The sequence below is a fragment of the Prosopis cineraria genome, unplaced genomic scaffold (assembly GCF_029017545.1).
Source record: "Prosopis cineraria cultivar Desert tree isolate PC_DT_omini unplaced genomic scaffold, ASM2901754v1 PC4, whole genome shotgun sequence".
NCBI lineage: Eukaryota > Viridiplantae > Streptophyta > Magnoliopsida > Fabales > Fabaceae > Prosopis > Prosopis cineraria.
This window is the reverse complement of record NW_026555335.1, coordinates 6681282-6703418: the sequence shown is the minus strand read 5'-3', so window position 1 is coordinate 6703418 and position 22137 is coordinate 6681282. Positions and strand designations below refer to the sequence as shown.

Below are 22137 nucleotides of genomic sequence, written 5' to 3'. Positions count from 1 at the left end.
AGTATTGCCAAGAAAAGAAAAGGAAAAAAAAAAAAAAAGAAACACGAAATAGAGTATCTATCAGGAATAAGTGGATTCAATATGAGAATATCCACAAGTTTGCTTTGATCATTGATTCCGCATAACTACTCTTATGTACCAACTAACTGATAATATAAAATGTTCGTTTGTCTTGTTGCATATGGTTCTTGTAGTTATGCTCGGAGAATTTCCGGCCTTTATCCTCTTTGAAGATGCTATCCGTTGCCTGTGAAAAATATATTAAATTGCTCAAGGCAAATATCATATTAGTTCAGAAGGATCAGAAAGATTTTAAAATCTGAATGGTTTATGAGGACGTGACAGGGAAGTTTTTGTCTTTACCGATTTTTACTCGGAAAAAATATTACAGATTGACGATCAGAAAACGTCATGCAGATCTCAGATTCGTTGAAAGAGAATAATATATCTTATAACACAGAGAAAGAACGAAACCATAGATTAAATTTATGAGTCAGTACATCAACCAACCAGCCAAATTTCCACCAAAAAATGGGTATCTAGAAGCAATGCATGGTAAGCAGCAATTATATATTGAGTTTTAGTCTGGGCATATACGTATTCGAGTTCACTACGTCAGTTTATCAGGCATCCTAAGTATGACATATTAATGTTTCTTAAGCATCTAATCCTGTCATGTTCCTTACTTCAAGTCCTGAAAACCAAAGTGGGTTCCTTATTTCGTTTCTCTGTATAGCTGCAAATTGCTTCGTCTACATCAAGTCTGCAAAAGTTCGTTTCAACTTTTGGTTTTGAATGTGTTTTGATAATTCAGTTGAATTTGAAAGTATGATCTGAACTGTTGCACTTGTTCTCTTTATCCGGTTACTACCATACTTAAATCACTTTCACTCTGAAGGTTAGGATAGTCATATTTCTATCAACTAGTTGCCATCTTATGTGTTTTCTTGCTTGCTAAAGTTTGACTTATTGTACATTCTTCATAATTCCAAAGATCTCACGAAAAGCTATGTATCAATGACATAAAACAGATCATGCAAGAGAGAATGAGAGAAGTTTTCAAATCCTTTATTCTACACTGTCTTAAAGAAAGACTGAACTTCTAAACCTCCATTGTCTTCACAAGCCTAATGTGAATCCTTTATTCAGATTTGGATAATTTTGTATTGTTTGTTTCTGCAGGTGCTTTCAATTTATTCGCATTAGTGAAGGCGTTTAAAGCAACTGAAGTCTTACCGTGGAAATATGACAAGGGAGACAAGTTTAGGTGGAGATATTATCACTACATCTGAGACTAGAAGTTCAACAAGTAATCCTATTGGTGGAAGTCCTGAGAAAGTCCAGGGAGAGTCAGACAAGCATCAGGGTTCAAAGGAGATTAAGGAAAAAGATGAAACCACCAACACTGTACCTTTTTACAAGCTTTTCTCATTCGCAGATTCCTTGGATTATCTGTCGATGCTTGTGGGGACAGTTGGTGCTGTTGCAAATGGAATAGCTATGCCCTTAATGACTATATTTATGGGAAATGTAATTGATGCATATGGAAGATCCGCAGACACAAAACAAGTTGTCCATGAAGTTTCCAAGGTCTGCAGCTTCCTGAGTAACCCTTTTTATTATTAATCTTTGTGACATAACCAAAAGAATTAGTTATGAGTGTATACAATGCCATTCATGGGATCTGTATATTTGAAGTGAACTTTTAGACTTGGAAACTTAAATTAAACTACTTGTCATCTCATAATGATGACTCTTATGCTCAGGTTTCTCTGAAGTTCGTATACTTGGCAGTTGGCTCCTTTCTTGTGTCATTTCTTCGTAAGTACATCAGATTCTGTTTATAGTGCTTAGCATATTAACTATTAACTACTAACTAATTTTTTTTTTTGACACTCATGAGCAAAATTGTTTGCTATATGCCAGAGGTGACTTGCTGGATGGTCACTGGAGAGAGACAGGCTGCAAGAATAAGAGGTTTATACCTTAAGACAATTCTGAGGCAGGACATCAGTTTCTTTGATAAGGAAACTAACACCGGTGAGGTTGTTGGAAGGATGTCAGGGGATACTGTTCTTATTCAAGATGCCATGGGAGAGAAGGTATTCATGAATTAACAAGAAAGTATCAAATCATGATCATTTTTCTTCTAACCATTACAAAATACTGTTTTAAGATAACTTAAATTCTTCACAGGTAGGACAGTTCATACAGTGTGTAGCAACTTTTTTTGGAGGTTTTATCATAGCATTCTTTGAGGGATGGCTTCTAACTGTGGTCATGCTATCTTCTATTCCTCCTATTGTCTTTTCTGGTGCCATGATGAGCATTGTTCTTGCCAAAGCGACATCCCGTGGACAAAAAGCCTATTCTACTGCTGCAACTATAGTAGACCAGACAATTGGTTCTATCCGAACAGTATGCATGTTTGCAGAAAAAAACCCTCCTTATTGTCCTTCATGTAACTGCATAACATAAAAAATGATATCCTTTCCTCCAATGCAGGTTGCATCATTCACAGGGGAGAAGCAAGCTATAGCCAAATATGATCAGTCCTTGATTAAAGCGTACAAGACTAGTGTCCAAGAGGGACTGGCTTCTGGTTTGGGTTTTGGTTCAACCTTTCTTCTTTTTTTCTTCACTTATGGTTTGGCTGTATGGTATGGTGGCAAAATGGTACTGGAGAAAGGATACACAGGAGGGAAGATTATCACTGTAATTTTTGCGGTATTGACAGGCTCCTTGTAAGTTGCATTTCTCTTTTAATCCCTCCCGTACTTTCTGTCTGCTGCTTCACAAGACGAAATACACAATTGTTAAAAGATCAAAATAAATGTATTCAGGAATCTTCACTTAAAAGCTTAACCTTTTGAGGTGAAAACTAAAATGGTTTTTAACAGCAATGAATAAGAAAACGCGGACATTTTTGTTGTTCTTACCTGATTATGTTGCCAGGTCTCTAGGGCAGGCATCTCCAAGCTTGAGTGCTTTTGCTGCAGGACAAGCTGCAGCCTCCAAGATGTTTGAAACAATAAAAAGGAAGCCTGACATCGATGCTTATGACACTGCTGGCAAGAAGCTAGATGACATACATGGGGATATAGAACTGAGGGAAGTTTGCTTTAGTTATCCTGCAAGACCAGATGAACCCATATTCAATGGATTTTCTCTCTCAATACTAAGTGGCACTTCAACGGCCTTGGTAGGACAAAGTGGCAGTGGAAAATCAACAATTATAAGTCTGATAGAAAGGTTTTATGATCCACAAGCTGGTGAAGTTCTCATTGATGGTATCAATATCAAAGAGTTGCAGCTAAAATGGATCAGACAGAAAATAGGTCTTGTCAGCCAGGAACCGGTTTTGTTTACTTGTAGCATTAAAGAGAACATTGCCTATGGCAAGGATGATGCAACAGATGAAGAAATCAGAGCAGCAGCAGAGCTTGCATATGCTGCTAAATTCATAGATAAACTTCCTCAGGTGAAATCACAAACTTTGATCTATACCTTGAAACTGCATTAAGCGCTCAAGAGGCGTTCTCTTGCTTTTTTCGCATAGTTTCTGCAAAACTATTAAGACCAAGTCCAATATTGCTTAAAATCTTTTTGGCTTTAGGGGTTAGACACAATGGTTGGTGAACATGGAACCCAGCTGTCTGGGGGTCAAAAGCAGAGGGTAGCCATAGCAAGAGCAATATTGAAAGACCCAAGAATTCTTCTTCTCGATGAAGCTACAAGTGCCCTTGATGCTGAATCTGAGAGAATTGTACAGGAGGCACTGGACAGAATAATGATAAACAGAACCACTGTTATTGTAGCACATCGCTTGAGTACTGTAAGGAATGCTGATATTATTGCCGTTATTCATCAAGGAAAAATAGTAGAGAAAGGTGAACAGTCTTGTTTACAATAGAAATAAATTTTCAACTAGCAATCTACTGTCATCTTGTTCTACTTCTCTCACAGAAAAGCCAGTGACTCTGATTTATTTTTCTCCAAATTCCCCTCATTTTTTCCTTTCATTGTTGCCACATTATTTCTGACATAATTACAATTGCTAAAAGGTTCCTTAAAGCCAAATGCAGTATTTTTTCTTTTAACTGATCAGGTTCACATGATGAGCTCGCTAAGGACCCTGATGGAACATATAGCCAACTCATTAGATTGCAGGAAACAAAGGAGTCAGAGACCATTAGTGCAAAAGACAGGGATAAGCCAGAAAGCATAATGAATTCTGAAAGGCAATCAAGTCAAAGACTTTCTTCCTTTAAATCTATAAGTCCAGAGTCATCCGGACTTGGAAGAAGCAGTCGTCGTTCATCCTCAGTGCCATATGGTGTGCCTCCAACAAATGGACGCTTTGAAACTGCAGGTGCAGAACCTGGAGCTTCTGGTTCAACAGATCTACCAACACCTCCAGAAGTGCCACTTTACCGCCTGGCTCATCTAAACAAGCCTGAGATCCCAGTTTTACTAATAGGGACTCTAGTTGCCGTGGCAAATGCAGCAATATTCCCAGCTTTCGGGTTACTGCTCTCCAAAATGATAAACACTTTCTATGAACCTTCAGATAAACTCAGCAAAGATTCAAAGTTTTGGGCATTGATATTTGTTGCTCTTGGGGTGGCATCCTTCTTAGTGATTCCAGCAAAGTTCTACTTTTTTGCTGTGGCTGGTGGTAAGTTGATAAGAAGGATCCGGTTAATGTGTTTCGAGAAGATAATTCACATGGAAGTAAGTTGGTTTGACGAAGCTGAGCATTCAAGTGGAGCCCTTGGTGCCAGGCTATCTACTGATGCAGCTTCTGTTCGAGCTCTGGTAGGAGATGCACTTGTTTTGCTGGTTCAAAATAGTGCTACTGCAATTATTGGATTGGTGATTGCTTTGGAGGCGTGCTGGCAGCTTGCTCTTATAATTCTTGTTATGCTACCCCTATTAGTACTCAATGGATACGCACAGTTCAAGTTCATAGAAGGATTCAGCGCAGATGCTAAGGTTTGCTCCTTTAAATTTTGGACAAGGGGGACTTTGTGATATTATACAGAGGGGAAATGGGAACACCACATTAGAAGCAAGCACAGGTCAATGGTTTTATAGACATTAGAACAATACATCATTGACGTATCTCTTTGTTGTCAATACTGATGCCAGTGTCTTTCAAACAAAGGAAAAACCATATAGCTTATGAGTTTCTGGACCTGAGAGTTCTCTATCTTTAGTTGATTTTTAATGCATAGTTACCAGCTAACTTGCAACACCTTTCTAGCTTGTAAAGTGAACTTATACTTTGATCGTGACTTGATAACTTAAGTAGTCACTGTTCTTTATGATTATTATACTTGAATAGTTAACTTACATGTTAAAAGTTATCATAACGTTGTGTCTTTGCCTGTCTTGACTGATATTCATTATACTTTTAACAGAAATTGTATGAGGAAGCAAGTCAAGTGGCAAGTGATGCAGTAGGGAGCATTAGAACTATTGCTTCTTTCTGTGCTGAGGAGAAGGTGATGGAGTTATACCATAGAAGCTGTGAAGGGCCAATTAAAACAGGAATAAGGAGAGGGATAATAAGTGGAACTGGGTTTGGTTTATCATTCTTCTTGCTGTTTTCTGTCTATGCGTGCAGTTTTTATGCTGGAGCTCGGCTTGTAGAAGATGGCAAATCATCATTCTCTGATGTTTTTCGTGTGGGATCTCTATTCTTCTAACTTGTTCAACATGGCACACACATTTATGGCTTTTCATTTGAGCACTGAAAATTACGTATCATTCTTTTTAGAGAGGAGGAAAATGTACTGAGAAGAATTTCCATCTAGCAGAAGGATAAGATATTCTCATACTAGAAACTGCAAAAAGGCTAAAAAAATAGTAACAGAAACCTGCAAAGCCTATTTATGCAATAGAACTGTCCAATCTTCTTGCATACAACATAAAATGGTTTCTTAAAAGCCAATAATGTTCTGAGCTCCAAAGAGAAGCCGTATACAGAATAGTGTCAGTTACCAATGACTTCGATCAAAAAATATATTATCAGAGAAATCTTCCAATAGCAGTACTGTAGAACTTTCTGATGGTTCTGCTTCATATTTTGTAGGTCTTCTTTGCTCTCACTGTATCAGCACTAGGAATCTCCCAATTTAGCTCCTTGGCTCCTGATTCTAGTAAAGCGAAAAGTTCTGTTGGTTCTATATTTGCTATTCTTGATGGGAAATCAAAAATAGACCCCAGTGATGACTCTGGAATGACATTGGAACACTTAAAGGGAGAAATTGAATTTCGCCATGTCAGTTTCAAGTATCCATCCAGACCTGATGTTCAAGTATTCAGAGATCTTTCCTTCAGCATTCGTTCAGGAAAGGTAAATTTCTAGTCTGTACACTGTGCATTGAGATGCATCAGTGTGATCCATTAACAAACTATTTTGTTGAACATATACCCGCTAACATTTTGATTAAACTACTGGGGGAAAAACACAGACAGTTGCTCTAGTTGGAGAAAGTGGAAGTGGGAAATCAACTGTAATCTCGTTGCTGCAGAGATTTTATGACCCTGATTCAGGTCACATAACATTGGATGGAATAGAAATCCCAAAGCTACAAGTTAAATGGTTAAGACAACAAATGGGTTTGGTAAGCCAAGAGCCTATGTTATTTAATGACACAATCAGAGCCAATATTGCATATGGAAAGGAAAGGGATGCAACAGAGGCAGAAATTATTGCTGCAGCAGAACTTGCAAATGCTCACAAGTTTATTAGTAGTTTGCAGCAGGTAACTTCCAATGTTCTGTCAGCTCATTTTCTTTTTCATGATCATTACAGTTAAAATAGCTCCCAAAACATTGATATGAACTCATACTCATACACCATACATGAACATGTTTGATTTTGGAAAACAACTAGATGAGTCTCGTGCATTACATAGAATATGAGGAACGAGTCTAGCTATAAACGACCTGGATATAGTACAACTTGTTATAGATTTTATACTTTATATGGATATTTATATCGATAATACATGATGCATGAAGGGGTATGATACAATAGTGGGAGAGCGAGGAGCTCAGTTATCTGGGGGACAAAAGCAGCGGGTGGCTATTGCACGAGCCATAGTAAAGAATCCGAAGATATTACTTCTAGATGAAGCTACCAGTGCCCTGGATGCTGAATCTGAGAAAGTGGTTCAGGATGCATTGGATCAAATCATGGTGGAAAGAACCACAGTAATAGTGGCTCACAGGTTATCTACAGTTAAGAGTGCAGATTTGATTGCAGTAATTAAAAATGGGATCATAGAAGAGAAGGGAAAGCATGAAACTTTGCTCAACAAAGGTGATGCCTATGCTTCTTTAGCAGCATTGCGCACGAGTTCCTCCTTAAAAGAACTCAATTGAGTTCCTTCAAGTTACAAGTTTTATATCACTCAGCAGATCAAAGACCTTGTAAGATTAAGACTTCACAGTAAATAACTATGAAATGTTAACAAGAAAAATGTCAATATAAAGACTGTTGGTGAACTTTCAAAGTTAAAATATAAGCAAAATTGCGTTCATACTGGAAATGGATTGCGTTCATATCTATTGATATAAAATTAAGGTTGCTTTGTCCTTCCAAAAAAAGAAAAAAAAAAGTTCGTTTGTGGGTTTAGATTCTTGAAATGTCCCCTCAACTACAGTATTTATTCCTTTCTTGCAATTTAGAGAACAAAAAGAGAATTGCAAAATACTCCATACGCCAAAAAAGTATAGGCCAAGCCAACTCATATGTGGAGAATCTGCTGAATGTTTTCAAATAATAATAACAATAATTACTAATTTTCTGTTAATCTACTCAATTGAAAATGTTTTGATATGTGCTTGATGGCATCAAAATGTAATCTGGTGATGGAGACACGCACAGCCATCACTTTTACAAACAGGACATCCAGTCGCTCATCGTTAACACCAAACTGACTCCACCGAAAGATCACTAGCTTTTCTACTAGATTAATATCAATTTTAAGGATCCAATCAATAAAGAAAAAAATAACCTTGGTCCACAGAGAGAGAGAGAGAGATTGAATTTATTGCCAAGCCAAAGTTTGTGACTCAGACTGGGACCCCACCAGCAAAGCACCAGAACCTACTACTTCAAAATTCACAACCACCGTATTTGGATTTGTGTTTTAGGATCTTAACGTAATATTTGAATGTTGTTGTTATTAAGAAATAGATTATATTTTACTCTTTGTATTGTCATCATCTTCAGTGTCATCTTCGTTAGTTTTACTTGATAATAACATCCCTTGTCTTTAAGCTGCAGGCATGCAATTTCTTACTCAAACTACAAAATGTGAAAGATCTCATGCAATCAATCACAATCTGACCATATATCAGGGATTTAATAAGAGCTTTTTTAGGTCCTACTTCAATTTTTAAGGGACTATAAAATCATGTATGACATTTAAAATTAATCAGTTATTTATATATCAATATATCTATGTAAAGTTGACTTAAAAATGCACTTTGTTAAACTGCAAACCGGACTGCACATACTTTGAATTCAGTAACATATATGGGGGCCCACCTAATTACACCAATACACATATGGCAGTTGAAGAAAAATTTAACTACCTAAAATGTGAAACAAATTATGATATATATATATATATATATAAAACTAATAAAATATAAATGTTTTAATGTATGCATATTCGATTTTTGAAATACATGATTAAACTAAATATTTACTTTTATTTTCTAAAGGAAGAATTACATTGAAATCCCACATAAAAAAATTAATTATTATATAATCCAGTGACAATTGAAGTAAGGAGATTGACAAACTGATTCTATTGTTAATCTCCTTAGTTCAGTTATTATTGGACCTTACAGTAATTAATTTTTTTATGTAGGATCTAGATGTAATTCTCTTTTTTTTTAAACTTTGCCCGTCAATGTTTCATGGCATAAGCATCACATTGCTTTGTTATTATTTTTTTTTTGGGTAAAAGGCATAAGCATCATATTTCATTTTTTTTTAAATACAAGGCCATAGAGAACCCGTGAGGAAGGAAAGTTCAAGAGGGATCTGCCTCCTAGCAACGGATGATTAAAAATGATGAGGTCAATTATCTTGAGAGGTCTAGTGAGGGAGAAAGTCGGCTCATTTATTCGTTTTCCTAAACATGTGGTCAAAAGTAATAGTCTAATTCTTTATGACAAAGTCTTTGATTTTATTGATAGATTCAGAGAGATTATACTGAATAAGTGAAGAGGCTTTTATATAATCAGAATGTATGTTGATATTAGAAAGCCACGTATTCTAACAAAGCTGAAATCATATTTCATCTTAGTATATACCATATCATGTTTGTGATAAAGTTTTCTGCATTCTCCTTCCTAGCATAATGTTGAATTTGTGAGAAAATCATCTTTCATCTTATCTTAAAATTTTGTTGCAAAAATTAGATCCTAAATTTCAAAGGAAAACTCTCACAAGCAAATGTCATCAACATTAAAAGAGATAACTTTTCTATAAGAGCATAATTTTAAATTCTAAAAATACATTAATGATATATTTAGATTAATCAGGATTTGAATTTGAACTAAATCTCTCATTTGGATACATAAAAAATTATGAATTTAAATTTAATTCAAATTTAAATCTATTTTAAATTATAATTCATTTATAATTTTAAATTTTTTCTACATCTTAGTTATTTAAAATTTTTAATCACTTCAAATATTTTATTCTCTTCATGTTTTCATTGTTGATACCTTTAGAACTCCCTTGTCTTTTCTCATCTCTTATAAATTGAAAAACAAAAACAAACTCAAATTTTTCAAATTTTTTTTATTTTGGTATTTAATCTTATTTCATCTCTATTTTTCATTTAAAATTTTTTTAAACAATTCAAATAAAGGGTTTTAAATACATGAATTTTGAATATGAGATTTGAAATGTAAAATTTAAAATTTAAAATCTAAATCCACTAGTCTAACGCTATCTGAAATCATTTATTGATAAAGACATTTGTAATGTTGTACAGAAATTTTATCTTCTAGATTTTTTTTTGACAAAAAGAAAATTCAATCGAAATATGAATTGCAATATTATGAGTTTATTGTGCTCAAAACTCTAAAATTTCTAAAATTTGTTTATTATGGGTGAATTATGTCAAAAGTTTGTAAATGTTTACAGGTTTATTTTTTTTTTAACTTTAAATGACAAATTACCGTCCATGACTTCATGTTGAGTGTTTCAAGATCAACAGCAATTGCTAATTACTGAGCAGATTATTCTACCAAGCGGAAAGCATTCATAACTTGTTTTTTTAGGGGCCGAGCCATGCAGATATCTCCATTAAGTTAAAGCGTCAATTGTTTGGAACGAGAGAAAAACACATGGAACCAAAGCCCATACTTCTCAACATTTGAGTTGGTTAGAACTTAATAATTAAGTGCTACTTTCGATGTCTCCCATACACATTTCATTAAGCGACGTACAAGCCATTAAGGGATCAAATTCGTTGGCCAATCAAAAATTAATTTTGGTAACGTTTTTCTGCTTTGAATTATTACAAAATTGTTACAAAAGGACAAAATGCAAATATTTCTCCACAACAACTTTTATTTTTTTAAATTTCTTTGCCTTGTATTTTGAGAAATTAAAGACTATTATCACATTTCGTTTACACTTGTCCAAACTCTACTATGTCGGATCATTTTTGACTAATGGCAACTCAAAAATGTCTTCAACATTTTTTTTAACGCGGTTGCATGTTAAGATAAGCTAATTTTTCTTTAATCCACAACATCTTAAAATACAATCACACAGAAAATATAATTTATAAACAATCATTTCTTCTTTCACTTTAATCTTTTTCTTCTCTCTCTCTCCCTTTATTTTCTCACAACTGCAAAATCACCCAGCGTTTGAATTAATTAAACAATGAAAGATGTACTATCAAATAATATGACTTTTGTGCTTCGATTGTAAAAATTGTAGAGATATTGTTTTAAGGATTTGAAAGCAGAAAAGAAACCTCCCTAAAGGGAAACAGCACAAGAACGTGGACGCAATTTCAATGACAAAAAGGATTTTAGAAGGGTGATTCAATCTTTCGTCTGCGTTATATAACAACCGCTGTAAGAAATGGCACTTTCATGTGATATGCAAGTCACACCCAACGAAGGAAGAGAAGATTTGGAGTCTCTTTCTTCCTTCCTTCTTATTTATTTCCAAGCATTCCTTCAAAGGAAATCACCCACTACACCATCCCCTTCACTCACCCATTCCCTTCATCACCTCACAAGTGTTTGATCAATTGCTCCGGTGAAACCCCATTATAAAGTCAAGAACCCGCCTCAACAATTCTTCAAGGTTTCTTTCTTCCTCTGTTAATTTCTCTGCTTGTTCATTCATCGTATATCTATTATTTCATTTTCTTTCCTATTCCAGGTTTGCTCACATGAACGAGGAGCTATTAAGACTTGAGGACTGCAATATTTATATGAAAGATACTGGAAGCTTTCTTGCAGGTATATATTCAGTCTCTCTGATTTCTGAAGTTAAAGTTGTTTTTGGGCAGTGACATATTGCTGGGTGGTTCTTGGTTGATTTTTGATCAGTTGAAATGTGAAAGCCGCAGGCTTAAATTCTTTTTATAACCAAAGCGCAGATGGTTGTGTTTTGACTCTTGAAGCTTTTTTGACAGAAAACTTGACAAAGTTCTCGTGAAATGAAGGAACTTTAGAGTTGGGAAGCTGATGAATTAACAAACATTCTGCCCTTAAATTTGTCTGTAGAGAAGTCTTCATGTGCCTATGAAATTTTCTATAGAAAACACATTTAACCAAGCTAGTTTTGCTTTAAAAGAACTAGAAAAAATTCTTGCATCGTCCTGGTCTACAAAATAAAATAAATAAATAAACATGAATAGGAAACTACGATTATTAAAGGTAGATTATTCCTTGAAAATTGGCAGATATATTTACACACTTATATATAGTTAACTGAATCTCTCTAACTGTTATAAACAATAATCATTGATTTTTTTTTTCTTTCTTTTTTGGAGAGACCATACTGCTTATGAGGGAAGTCAAATTAAGAAATGAGCTCAGAGTGGTCCTGGGGTTGAGTGGGGCAAACATGTGATTCAGGAAAGGGTTTTGTTTGTATTAGGTCTCATAGAAGACGTGGCTGGAAAATATTGCTTTGAACTGTGAGTGGAGTGCGGTGGCTCTAAAATTGAGCAGATGCTGCAGAAACAGCAGTAACTGGTTCTCCTTTTCCTCTCTCACTTTCAAGCGCACTCACATACTGTCACATGTGAATATGTTGCTAAAGTCTATAGAATAAGTAGCTCATTCAGGTTTCACGGGTTTCCCCTTTTCACCAACTCTAAGAGTTTAACCATATACATATATATAATATATATAGGACGGCCTTTGGCAATTGGCATCCGCATGAGGCTCTTGGCCAACAATATTGCATGAGTGAACTCTATTTGCTGCAAAATTTAGAAGGTGAAAAGCTCTGCCAGGCAGGTCATAAACTTCTCTTTGTTTAATCATCATCTTATTCTTCTTAACTTGACTCTTCATGTGCATGTATGTCTTAAGATTCATAGACAGTGATTCTTATCATTTTCCATTTTGCATGCTCCGCCTTGTTGCTTCCTTAGTTTTGGAGGATCATGGGAACTAGGAAACATTTTGGGTAAATATCACTTAAGGACCACTAAAGGTATTTTATATCAAATAAGAACCTTAAGATTATGATTTTTCTGTTTCACTGCACCCCTTGGTCCTTATCTGAAAATAAATTTTCATGAGAAATCACTTAATTGCTTCTCTTAATGAAAGAAACTACTTGTTGTTGTTAACGACTGAATTTATTGTTATCAATTGTTGTCAAAACTTGAATGATTTATTATTTATATATGGTGAACACTTTCAATTGAACTTGTGCCATTAGTTTTTGAATTTTATTAAAATTTAAATATGTTGTTGTCAATCACAAATTGATTGTTATTAAAAACCAAGTTGTTTGGTATTTATGCTAGTTAAACGCTTATTCTATTCAACCTATATTGTCAATTTTTCAATGTTATTAAATTTCAAATATGTTGTTATCAATCATAAATTGATTATTGTTAAAACCTGAATTGTTTATTATTTGTGTAGGGTGAATACTTATTCCATTAAATAAGAGCTATTAATTTTTTAATTTTATTAAATTTTAAATATGTTATTATCAATCGTGAATTGATTGTTGTTAAAATTCAAATGACTAATTATTTATGCAAAATAAATACTTATTTCATTAAATATGTGCTATTAATTTTTTAATTTTGTTAAAGTCTAAATATTTTATTGTCAAAACCTGATTAGTTTGTTGTTTATGCAAAATAAATACTTGTTTCATTAAATATGTGTTGTTAGTATTTTAGTCTTGTTAAATTTTAAATGTGTTCTTAATTATAAATTAATTGTTGTCAAAAATCATATGACTTGTTTATGTAGGATGAATATTTATTATTTTAAATTTTAGAGGTAATGCGATCTATTCCCATAAAAACTTATGTCCAGCTAAGATTAAGGGGTGCAGTGAAAAATCACAATTTCAAAGTCTTTTTTATGATATAAAACAACTCCAATGTTCGTTTGGTGATACTTTCGCAAACATTTTCTTTTCGGCTTTGCCGCTGACCATCACAGTTCTAGACATAATAGCATGGTTGAACTGGCATTTCATTTGCAGTAGTTAGAATGATCAAACTAGTTCTAATAACTCACGTAACAATAGTTTGACTTTTTTATTTTTAATATGATGTACATTATTTTTTAAAAAATTTGAGTCATATACACATAACTCCATGATTTTCAAAATTTGTTAATAAATTATTGTAATTTAAAAATAAAGTTGTGCATAGTTAAATTATCGTAATTTAAAAATAAAGTTGTACATAGTAGTTTTAAAATTATCAAAAATAAATTTCAGAATGAGTTTGTTACCGCTTGCATATATTTGTGAAATAACAAACTAATAAAGTTTAGAATGAGTAATAATTTTCTTTTCCAGCTATATTTAATTACAAAGATATTTTAAAACAATGTCAATGTTGTTATGCAAAATTAACGAGAGACAGATCAGGGACGTGTTTTTTAATGTGATTAGCTTCTAGTAATTTTTACAATTTTTCTTGATAATGAGCCATTTTGTAGAGACCAAGAAAGGGACTTGCTGCTTCATAGCTTTAAGAGCGTTAAGCAAGGAGTCAGTGACTCACTAGCTTTTTGTGTCTTTTAGTGGAGAATATTGCTAGAATATTAGGGTAATATATATAATAATCTATCATTGAGTTTTGAGTATTCTAACGGCATTTGCAACGAAAAGAAAATATTTTTTAAAGAAAAAAACAGAATATATTTCTATCGAGATAGGATATCTTGAGAGTGAGTCACATCTTTTCATAAATGCATTGCATAAAGATTGCTTGATCCTAGGTCTTAGATTTGCGTGGCCTATGCTCTGAACATTTGTTTGCATTCCCAATCTTCGTGGACCCATCAAAATATAATTTTATCGTAAGGTCAAATTTAAAAGATAACTCTCCCTTTTTTTTTTTCATTCACAAAATTTGAACTCTTAATCATATTTAAAATGTAATCAAATCCACCATTGTTGATCCGAATATATAAATATTATAACTTCTCATACGGCGTTCTGCGCAATGCACTAGCCAACTTTTCCTATGACACTAGGTGTCTGAACTCACCATAGAAATCTGAGAATATCTTATCCCTTGCTTTGGTTGTATGTATTTGATTTGTTTGGAGGCTTATGGGAGGGTGGTCTGGTTGAAGGTGTGGTCCATATTTCATAGAAGTTGTAGTTATTTTGGGAGATAAGGATATGGATGCCATCCTAGCCAACCTCTATAAACTCTGATTTTGACATCAAACCACATGACAAGGCCAGCCAAGGGACCTGTTTTATAATCTTACCCACGTATTTGTTCCATCTAGTCAGAATTAAGGCATTCTTTTTCCACGTATTCATATTGGGAAAGTAATTAGCAATTTGATGGAATGATTTATATGTATGTTTAATAATTAGGTTGCAATTTCAACATCTATATCTATTATTTGTGAAAATGAAATTAAAGTTTGTATACTTAGGATTTCTCTACCTGAAAATTAAGAATACTTTTTATTGATGATTGAAACACTTGAGCTAACTAACAAAAGGAGGGGGGGTTATCAGCAATGAATAGATGTGTTAAGACTTGAAGTTAAAGCTACATTGCAAGGCAAAAAGTGTAATTAAAGAAGCACTTGAATTCAAGTAAACTTAGTTTTGATGGAAACCCACTTCACAAAAACTCACCAACCGAATCTATCCTTGAAGCATGACCCTCAGCTAACAAGTTCACCTTACAAGACACAGCTGCATAATTAAATTCTTACATGAAGCTTCAAAGCCTTGGATTCATATAATTAATTCTTGTATTTCATCATATAATAGTTGATTTTAAATATTTCTATTTATGTAGACTATGTTATTTATGAAGATTATATATATATATAATAAGTTTTGAAGAGAGTTATTTTAATCACATGCATGGTTAATGTTTTTCTTGGTCTATGGAAGATTCTTTTCTCAGAGTGACGAATTGGACATGCCTGGTGATTCTTTTTTATATGTTTAGAACGCTTGCTCGTAAACAGGCTCATATTTGGGACCCACGAACACTATATCTGGCACGATAATCAGTATATTTTATAATTAGAGTTTTCAAAACTTTTAGTTGCAGATCTTTCATTTTAAGTTATAAATACTTTATTTTCAAGGCAAAGCGCACGCGCACGGGTGCATTTTTTCACGGAAAGCTGAAGAAAAATTTACATACCTATTTTTTTAAAAAAAAAGAATTCGGCAAAATATTTCAAATGACAAAAGCACAAGCACTGTCATCCAAAGATGGAATGTTTGGGGGTATTTTGGCGGCTGGTAATAGGGTACTAATGTATACAAAACCAAAGCCAAACAACCGAGAAAGTTCCAACTATATCGTATTTTTTTTCTGCTGATAATGGTTGCTTTTTTCAACACCTTAGCTATAACTGTCAGATTTTACTAACAAAAACTAATCCTATACGAGTACATAGAGAGGCATATGCTGAATCATTTTTTGAGGGTATGAAGGACAAAGGCAACGACAACGACTAGGATCATGCGGTAGGAGACGAAAAAGCAATCGGAATTTTCTCACCACTTTTTTCCTTCCACTTTCTCTAGCATCTAATTCACACCCTGGACCTAGGTTGGGAGTCATGTCCCTAGCTCTTCAACTTGGGTTCACTTACTTGGTCGTAAGGTGGCCAAAACAAGGCAAGCGTATGACCCTCATAGGTCGAAGGATTGATTTTCGAGGGTTGTAATTGAACTGGGAAGAGCAGAAGAAGAAGAAGAAGAAGAATCAAAGCTAATTATTGTGCGAGTGCTTGTGGGTCATTAAGGTTCAAGGTGTCTGTCAATGGCTGCCCCTTATTATAATTGATACTGTCTTCATCCTCAAAGTCTCACCCTTTTCACACACACGGGCGTCAGCATATATGCGCTGTCTTTTCCTTCAGAAAAGATCATCCTTCTTCACAAAGTTTTCGGCTTGATAACTTTTTCTGCTGCCAAACTGTGATCATTTTTTGTCCCACTTGCAGGCCCCATTTTGACAATAAGAGTTATGAAGAAAGTGACGCCGCCGCCCGCACCACCTCAGCCACCTCCGGCGACAACAGTAACGGCAAGAAGTGTATGTAAGGCTAGTGACACGTCCCAGCAAAGCCTAACGCCTTCTCGTTTCAGAGCATCTTCTAAGGTCAAAGATTCTCCAAAATCACCAGAGACTGTCAATGGATCATCATCTTTGCCCTCATCAACATCATCATCGCCATCATCATCAAGAGCGAAGTCAGTACCTCCAGACATGAAGAACAATTCGAAGGCTAAAAGGGCTCTTTTGCTCAACAAGCCAAAATCTGGTGAGGTGGTTGAGGGATCTCAAAAGGCCAGGGAAACCGAAGAGGCCAAAGTTGTGATGGGTCGTTTTGTGAACCGTCCTGCAGTGGAGCAATTTGCTCGACCAAGACGGCGGTCTGGCGATTTTAGTTTGAGGAAGAATGAAGATGACCCGAGTGCGAAGAAGGAAATGCAGGAGAAACTTGATTTGAGCGAAAATTTGATCAGGAATTTGGAGTCTGAAGTGGTGGCCTTGAAGGCTGAGTTGGGTAGAGTTAAGAGCTTGAATGTTGAATTGGAGTCTCAGAACAGGCAGCTAACGGAAAATCTTGCTGCTGCTGAAGCAAAGCTAGTTGCAGTTAGTACCCGCGAAAAGGTGATAATCAAATTCTATGGTTCTTTTATACCTTGCTTCAAACATAGGATTTCTTTTAATCTCTCTTGCTCCTTTTTTTTTCTTTTCTTTTTTTTTTTTAATGTCGTTTACATTTATGTTTTGTTTCCAAGTTTTAGCCCATTGTTCGTGATCATTTATCACTGTTCGATTGCGTTTTCCATGTCGTTAATTTAATATGAAAATGAGACTGAATATATGCGTTATACTTATGAACGATGCCTAATTAATTACCAGCTTATTGAGAGATTATTCTGATTTTTATCTTGGATGAAGAAGGAGATAAGTGGAGAGCACCAGAATACCAAATTTAAAGACATACAAAGACTCATCGCTAACAAGTTGGAGCGGTCGAAGGTCAAAAAGGTTGATATTATTGAATCAGTTTTTGTTAAAGCTCCAGCACCAGCATCAGGACGTGTCATTCCTGAAGTTGCAACTATTGGAAGAAAACCTCCACCAAGCCCATGTCTTGCACCACCCCCACCACCACCGCTTCCACCTCCAATCCCATCTAGGCGTCCAGCAAAAGCATCAATCACCCAGAAGGCCCCCGTCATTGTTGATTTGTATCATGCTTTAAAGAAGCAAGAAGAGAAGAGAAATCCAAGAGGATCAGGGAACTACCATAAACCAGTGGCCATGCCTATAAGTGCACACAGCAGCATTGTTGGAGAAATTCAAAACCGTTCAGCTCATCTTTTAGCAGTAAGCATCTTTGTGTTGAGCATCAATTTGTGGTTATGCTCCTATTAGGTCTGTAATAACTTCAGAGTATGTAGCATTAATGGCTGACTATCTTATCTAGATAAGGACAGACATTGAAACGAAAGGAGAGTTAATTAATGACCTTATAAAGAAGGTGGTAGATGCAGCATACTCAGATATAGAAGAAGTGCTGAAGTTTGTAGATTGGCTTGATGATCAACTCTCGTCATTGGTAAGTTTTTGACGAAATCTATTCATTTCTTTGGATAGTTTCTCAAATTTGAAAAATAGTAAATGAGACTTAATTGCAAGACCTGTAGAAAGTCATTGATTTCATGTTGATGTTGTGGACCTCGAGCTCAGTTGGTTTACAGAAGTTGTCATCACTGGCTGCCTATTCTATCCTCTACAGGCTGATGAGCAAGCGGTCTTGAAGCATTTTAACTGGCCTGAGAGGAAAGCTGATGCCTTGCGAGAAGCTGCAGTCGAATATCGCGAACTTAAGTTGTTAGAACGGGAGATTTCCTCATTCAAGGATGATCCTGACATTCCTTGTGGAGCTGCCTTGAAAAAGATGGCCAGCTTATTGGACAAGTAAAAAAAAAAGATAACTTATTTATCTACGGGCTCAAAACATGCTAGAATTATGAATGATGATGCTATTTTCTCTCCTCTTTCACATCTCGTTTTGGTAGGTCTGAGCGAAGCATGCAGAAGCTAATGAAGCTGCGAAATACTGTCATGCGATCATATCAGGACTTGAAAATTCCGACAGCTTGGATGCTTGATTCGGGAATTATGTCCAAGGTATATAGTTTTCTGTTTATACTCTGTACATATGAGAACCATAATGCAACTTGGTCGGTTTGGCTTCTGATCAATGCTAAATTTATATAACGTGAAAATGGTATGATAACTATTAAAATTGGCTGCTTGAATAGATATGAGTATTTAATGGCATTGCCCATCGATCCCTTTTTGGCACGTGCTTATATCCATCTACCCCATGTTACTCTATTTCAGGTCTTCAATTAACCTATGAATATATTAGTGAGGTCGGCCCAACAAATTCCATGAAGCATGTGTTGTTGTTAATAATGCTTAGGACGTATTACTTCAGTTTCTGTGATCAGTAGTTGTTATTAAATACTATTTAATAAGCCTATCTCTAAAAGTTACGTTACAGGATTTGTGCATTTCTTGTCCAGTGATCAGAGTCCTATTTCGTACTCATGGTGTGTTTTACAAGTTACAGTTGTAGCGATTTAGTTGAGTTGATTGGAACTACACCACCTTTTTGCAGATAAAGAAGCATTCCATGACTCTGGTAAAGATGTACATGAAAAGAGTGACAATGGAGCTTGAATCCATTCGGAACTCAGACAGAGAATCTAGTCAAGAATCTCTTCTGCTTCAGGGTGTGCATTTTGCATATAGGGCACATCAGGTATCTTTTTTGAGCAAAATCTCCAGACATAACTATGATAATGCATCCAGAAATGTTCATCATTGTGTGTGATCCGACAGAACATATTGCCTTAGGCTGCTAGCCTGCCATTTAATGTATTTACCTGTCAAAATTATGATGTCACTAAAAAAAAAATTCAAGTTAAAATGTTCATCACTGATTGAAGCTTGTGGGCATCTGTAAATCAATTCTTACCATTAAGTGTTTCTGGACATTTTCTGCAGTTTGCCGGAGGTTTGGACTCAGAAACATTGTGCGCGTTCGAAGAGATAAGGCAACGTGTCCCAGGGCATCTAGCGGGATCCCGAGAACTTTTAGCTGGCATACCATCATCCTGAGAAGCCACTGATTTTGGGTGCTAGGCCTAATGATTAATTAGCAATTAATCATTCGTTATTCTTTTCCTGATGATTTCCAGGGTCAATGGCTGCAAGATCAATATCAAGTATCAACCTTTCAGAAGAAATAAGGAGCAATATCAAGATGTTTTGAAGAGAGAACGTTCCGTAATAGAGTAGTTGAGTAAGTGAAATGGCTAATCTCCTGTCAAAAAGTATCAATGGCGTAGTCATGTAGTTCATTTCTGTTTCTGTAAAGAAATGCTTTGCTATGTTCAGGTACTTCCCTTAATGTTTACTGAGCTCTCTACTATAATAACCGACATGCATCATGTTTAATGCATCGTCATATTTTGTGCTTATTTGATGTTATAGATGGTAATTAAATATTTTTATTTTTAGATTTTGTCTCTGAAAACTGATAGTCAGATTCAAGTTCATTGTATTTGGTGTTTACTGATTAATCATATTAAAAAATAGAAAGCACCATTCAAAAGTAATATTTTGGTTACATAACATGATGAAATTTTGCTGGGTCCTTGATGCCAATCAATCCACACACCTGATTCATTATATGAAATGATGAACATATTTGTAACAATAAATCATTATTATTACTACTACTGCTACAGAGGTTTTTTTTTCTGCATAATATTACTTGTACAGTTTTATTTTATAAAATTGAATTCTGGCCAGACAACATTCTCTAATCTCTTACTATCTGGGTTCACTTGTATTATTTTCTTTTGATAGCCGAATACTTGATCTTATTGATGCTTGGTTTCTTACCATATTAATTCTGAAATGTTGATTATTTTCAATCAAAAGAGAGAGTGTAATTCCTTAAAGTTGAAGGAGAATCAAAACTTCGAAAGTGCTCCAGAGCAACCTTAAATTCCTTGAAGTCTGAGGAGTGAATTGCTCCATCATTTCCTTTGCAATCCCCCCTTGTTCGGTTAAACTAAAATAAAGTGAGTAGATAACTAAAACAAATAAACTCAATGTTAATGTAAATATAACTAAATTTTGTTTGATTATAGTTTATTTAGAGTTTCTTATCAGGTGCAATTTTCTATTCGACTTAGGTTGACCCTGTTTCATTTAATATAAATACTATAATTGATTCTATAAATTAATTTGTATTATTCATTAAAGGCATTAGGTTTTTCTATTTTATTTGTATGATATTTGCTAGTTCAATAATGATAAACGATGATTCACTTATGTGATTATAAAGAGTTGAATTGTGATACAAGGCCATAAAATAATTGAGGTCCACTCCATTTATAGCTGTGTATTCTCACTTTCAATTCCAACTAATCCCTCAAATATACATACCACCATGAGCTGTAGGTTGTCTCTCTATTGACGACTGACATGTCTCATGAAACCAAAAGTATATATTATATTCGACGTATTTAATTTATATAACTTGAATAAATTACATAATTTCTAATCTAAACACTTCATTATTTTTGTCATTGATGAAACAATGGGTGAAAGAATAATTTATTTTATTAATATAATTGTCATTGATGAAAGCATGATATTTTCTACTATGCAAAACAAAAAATAATAACAACAAACCTTATCTCACTAGATGAGGTCGATTACATGAATTGAATGATGCTATTATGTTCTATTGTCAATTAAGCTTTTAAAAATATTATTAATTAAGAGGTTTTATTCAACAACTTTTATTAGTATTCTTTTTGTTTTCTTCCACCTCTCTTAACAAGGCTCAAGACTAATTATTTCACTCTTCTCATCAATGCCTCCTACAATCTTTTTTATATATGACCAAACTATCTTAAATGATTTTTTACCATTTTTCTCTTAACAAATGCCACACCTAAGTGACAAAACATCTAAAAGATGTTTATTTTTTAATTCTTCAGAACAAATTTTAACCTTTTTTTTTGTTTTTCAAAACAAATAACATAAATTATATTTTGAAATATGTTTTTTTAAATTTTTTTTTCAAAACAAAAATTATTCTAAAAATAGGTCATCAAACAGTCCAAATAGCATTGACAGTTTTATCTTAACAGACTACTAAAAGGAAAAAGAGAAAATATCATTGTTAATAAAACAACATGTAACACCCTCAAATTTACAAACTGATTTTTCGCAAATCATTAATTCAATAAATCATTTTTTTTTCATTGAACCCTCATCATACCCTTATCATGGTAGAAAAATTTCTACCATGGTACATCCA

General features: G+C 34.5%; 2 protein-coding genes across 7 annotated transcripts; both read left to right on the top strand.

Moving 5' to 3' along the window:
- The first annotated feature begins 626 nt into the window (after positions 1-626).
- Positions 627-7562, top strand: LOC129310124 (ABC transporter B family member 11-like). The gene is made up of 13 exons (XM_054951988.1): positions 627-898; positions 1183-1590; positions 1767-1821; positions 1927-2102; positions 2197-2418; positions 2506-2744; positions 2956-3481; positions 3617-3890; positions 4109-4995; positions 5424-5690; positions 6098-6361; positions 6480-6773; positions 7033-7562. The coding sequence occupies exons 2-13, from the start codon at positions 1246-1248 to the stop codon at positions 7393-7395; spliced, it is 3912 nt and encodes a 1303-aa protein (XP_054807963.1). The 5' UTR covers positions 627-898; positions 1183-1245; the 3' UTR covers positions 7396-7562.
- Positions 7563-11233: 3671 nt separating this feature from the next.
- Positions 11234-20416, top strand: LOC129309218 (protein CHUP1, chloroplastic). Of its 6 annotated transcripts, none has more exons than XM_054950656.1 (9): positions 11234-11365; positions 11444-11523; positions 16711-17384; positions 17679-18110; positions 18211-18342; positions 18523-18704; positions 18806-18917; positions 19414-19557; positions 19803-20416. In XM_054950656.1, the coding sequence occupies exons 2-9, from the start codon at positions 11454-11456 to the stop codon at positions 19914-19916; spliced, it is 1860 nt and encodes a 619-aa protein (XP_054806631.1). In that variant the 5' UTR covers positions 11234-11365; positions 11444-11453; the 3' UTR covers positions 19917-20416. The 6 variants fall into 6 exon arrangements, with proteins under 6 accessions (XP_054806631.1, XP_054806630.1, XP_054806629.1 ...); XM_054950655.1 differs by lacking the exons at positions 11234-11365; positions 11444-11523 and adding exons at positions 12226-12257; positions 12425-12531 and having other exon boundaries at positions 17682-18110; XM_054950654.1 differs by lacking the exons at positions 11234-11365; positions 11444-11523 and adding exons at positions 12226-12257; positions 12425-12531.
- The last annotated feature ends 1721 nt before the right edge of the window (positions 20417-22137 follow it).

What these genes read in the sequence shown, in the direction of transcription:
- LOC129310124 (XM_054951988.1), top strand. Translation starts at nt 1,246, where the DNA reads ATGACAAGGGAGACAAGTTTAGGTGGAGATATTATCACTACATCTGAG. An exon ending in TCATAGATAAACTTCCTCAG is followed by an intron (nt 3,482 to 3,616) that starts GTGAAATCACAA and finishes TTTTGGCTTTAG; the next exon opens with GGGTTAGACACAATGGTTGG. An exon ending in TTATTAGTAGTTTGCAGCAG is followed by an intron (nt 6,774 to 7,032) that starts GTAACTTCCAAT and finishes TGATGCATGAAG; the next exon opens with GGGTATGATACAATAGTGGG.
- LOC129309218 (XM_054950654.1), top strand. An exon ending in TGAAAAGCTCTGCCAGGCAG is followed by an intron (nt 12,532 to 16,710) that starts GTCATAAACTTC and finishes TCCCACTTGCAG; the next exon opens with GCCCCATTTTGACAATAAGA. An exon ending in TTGCATATAGGGCACATCAG is followed by an intron (nt 19,558 to 19,802) that starts GTATCTTTTTTG and finishes CATTTTCTGCAG; the next exon opens with TTTGCCGGAGGTTTGGACTC.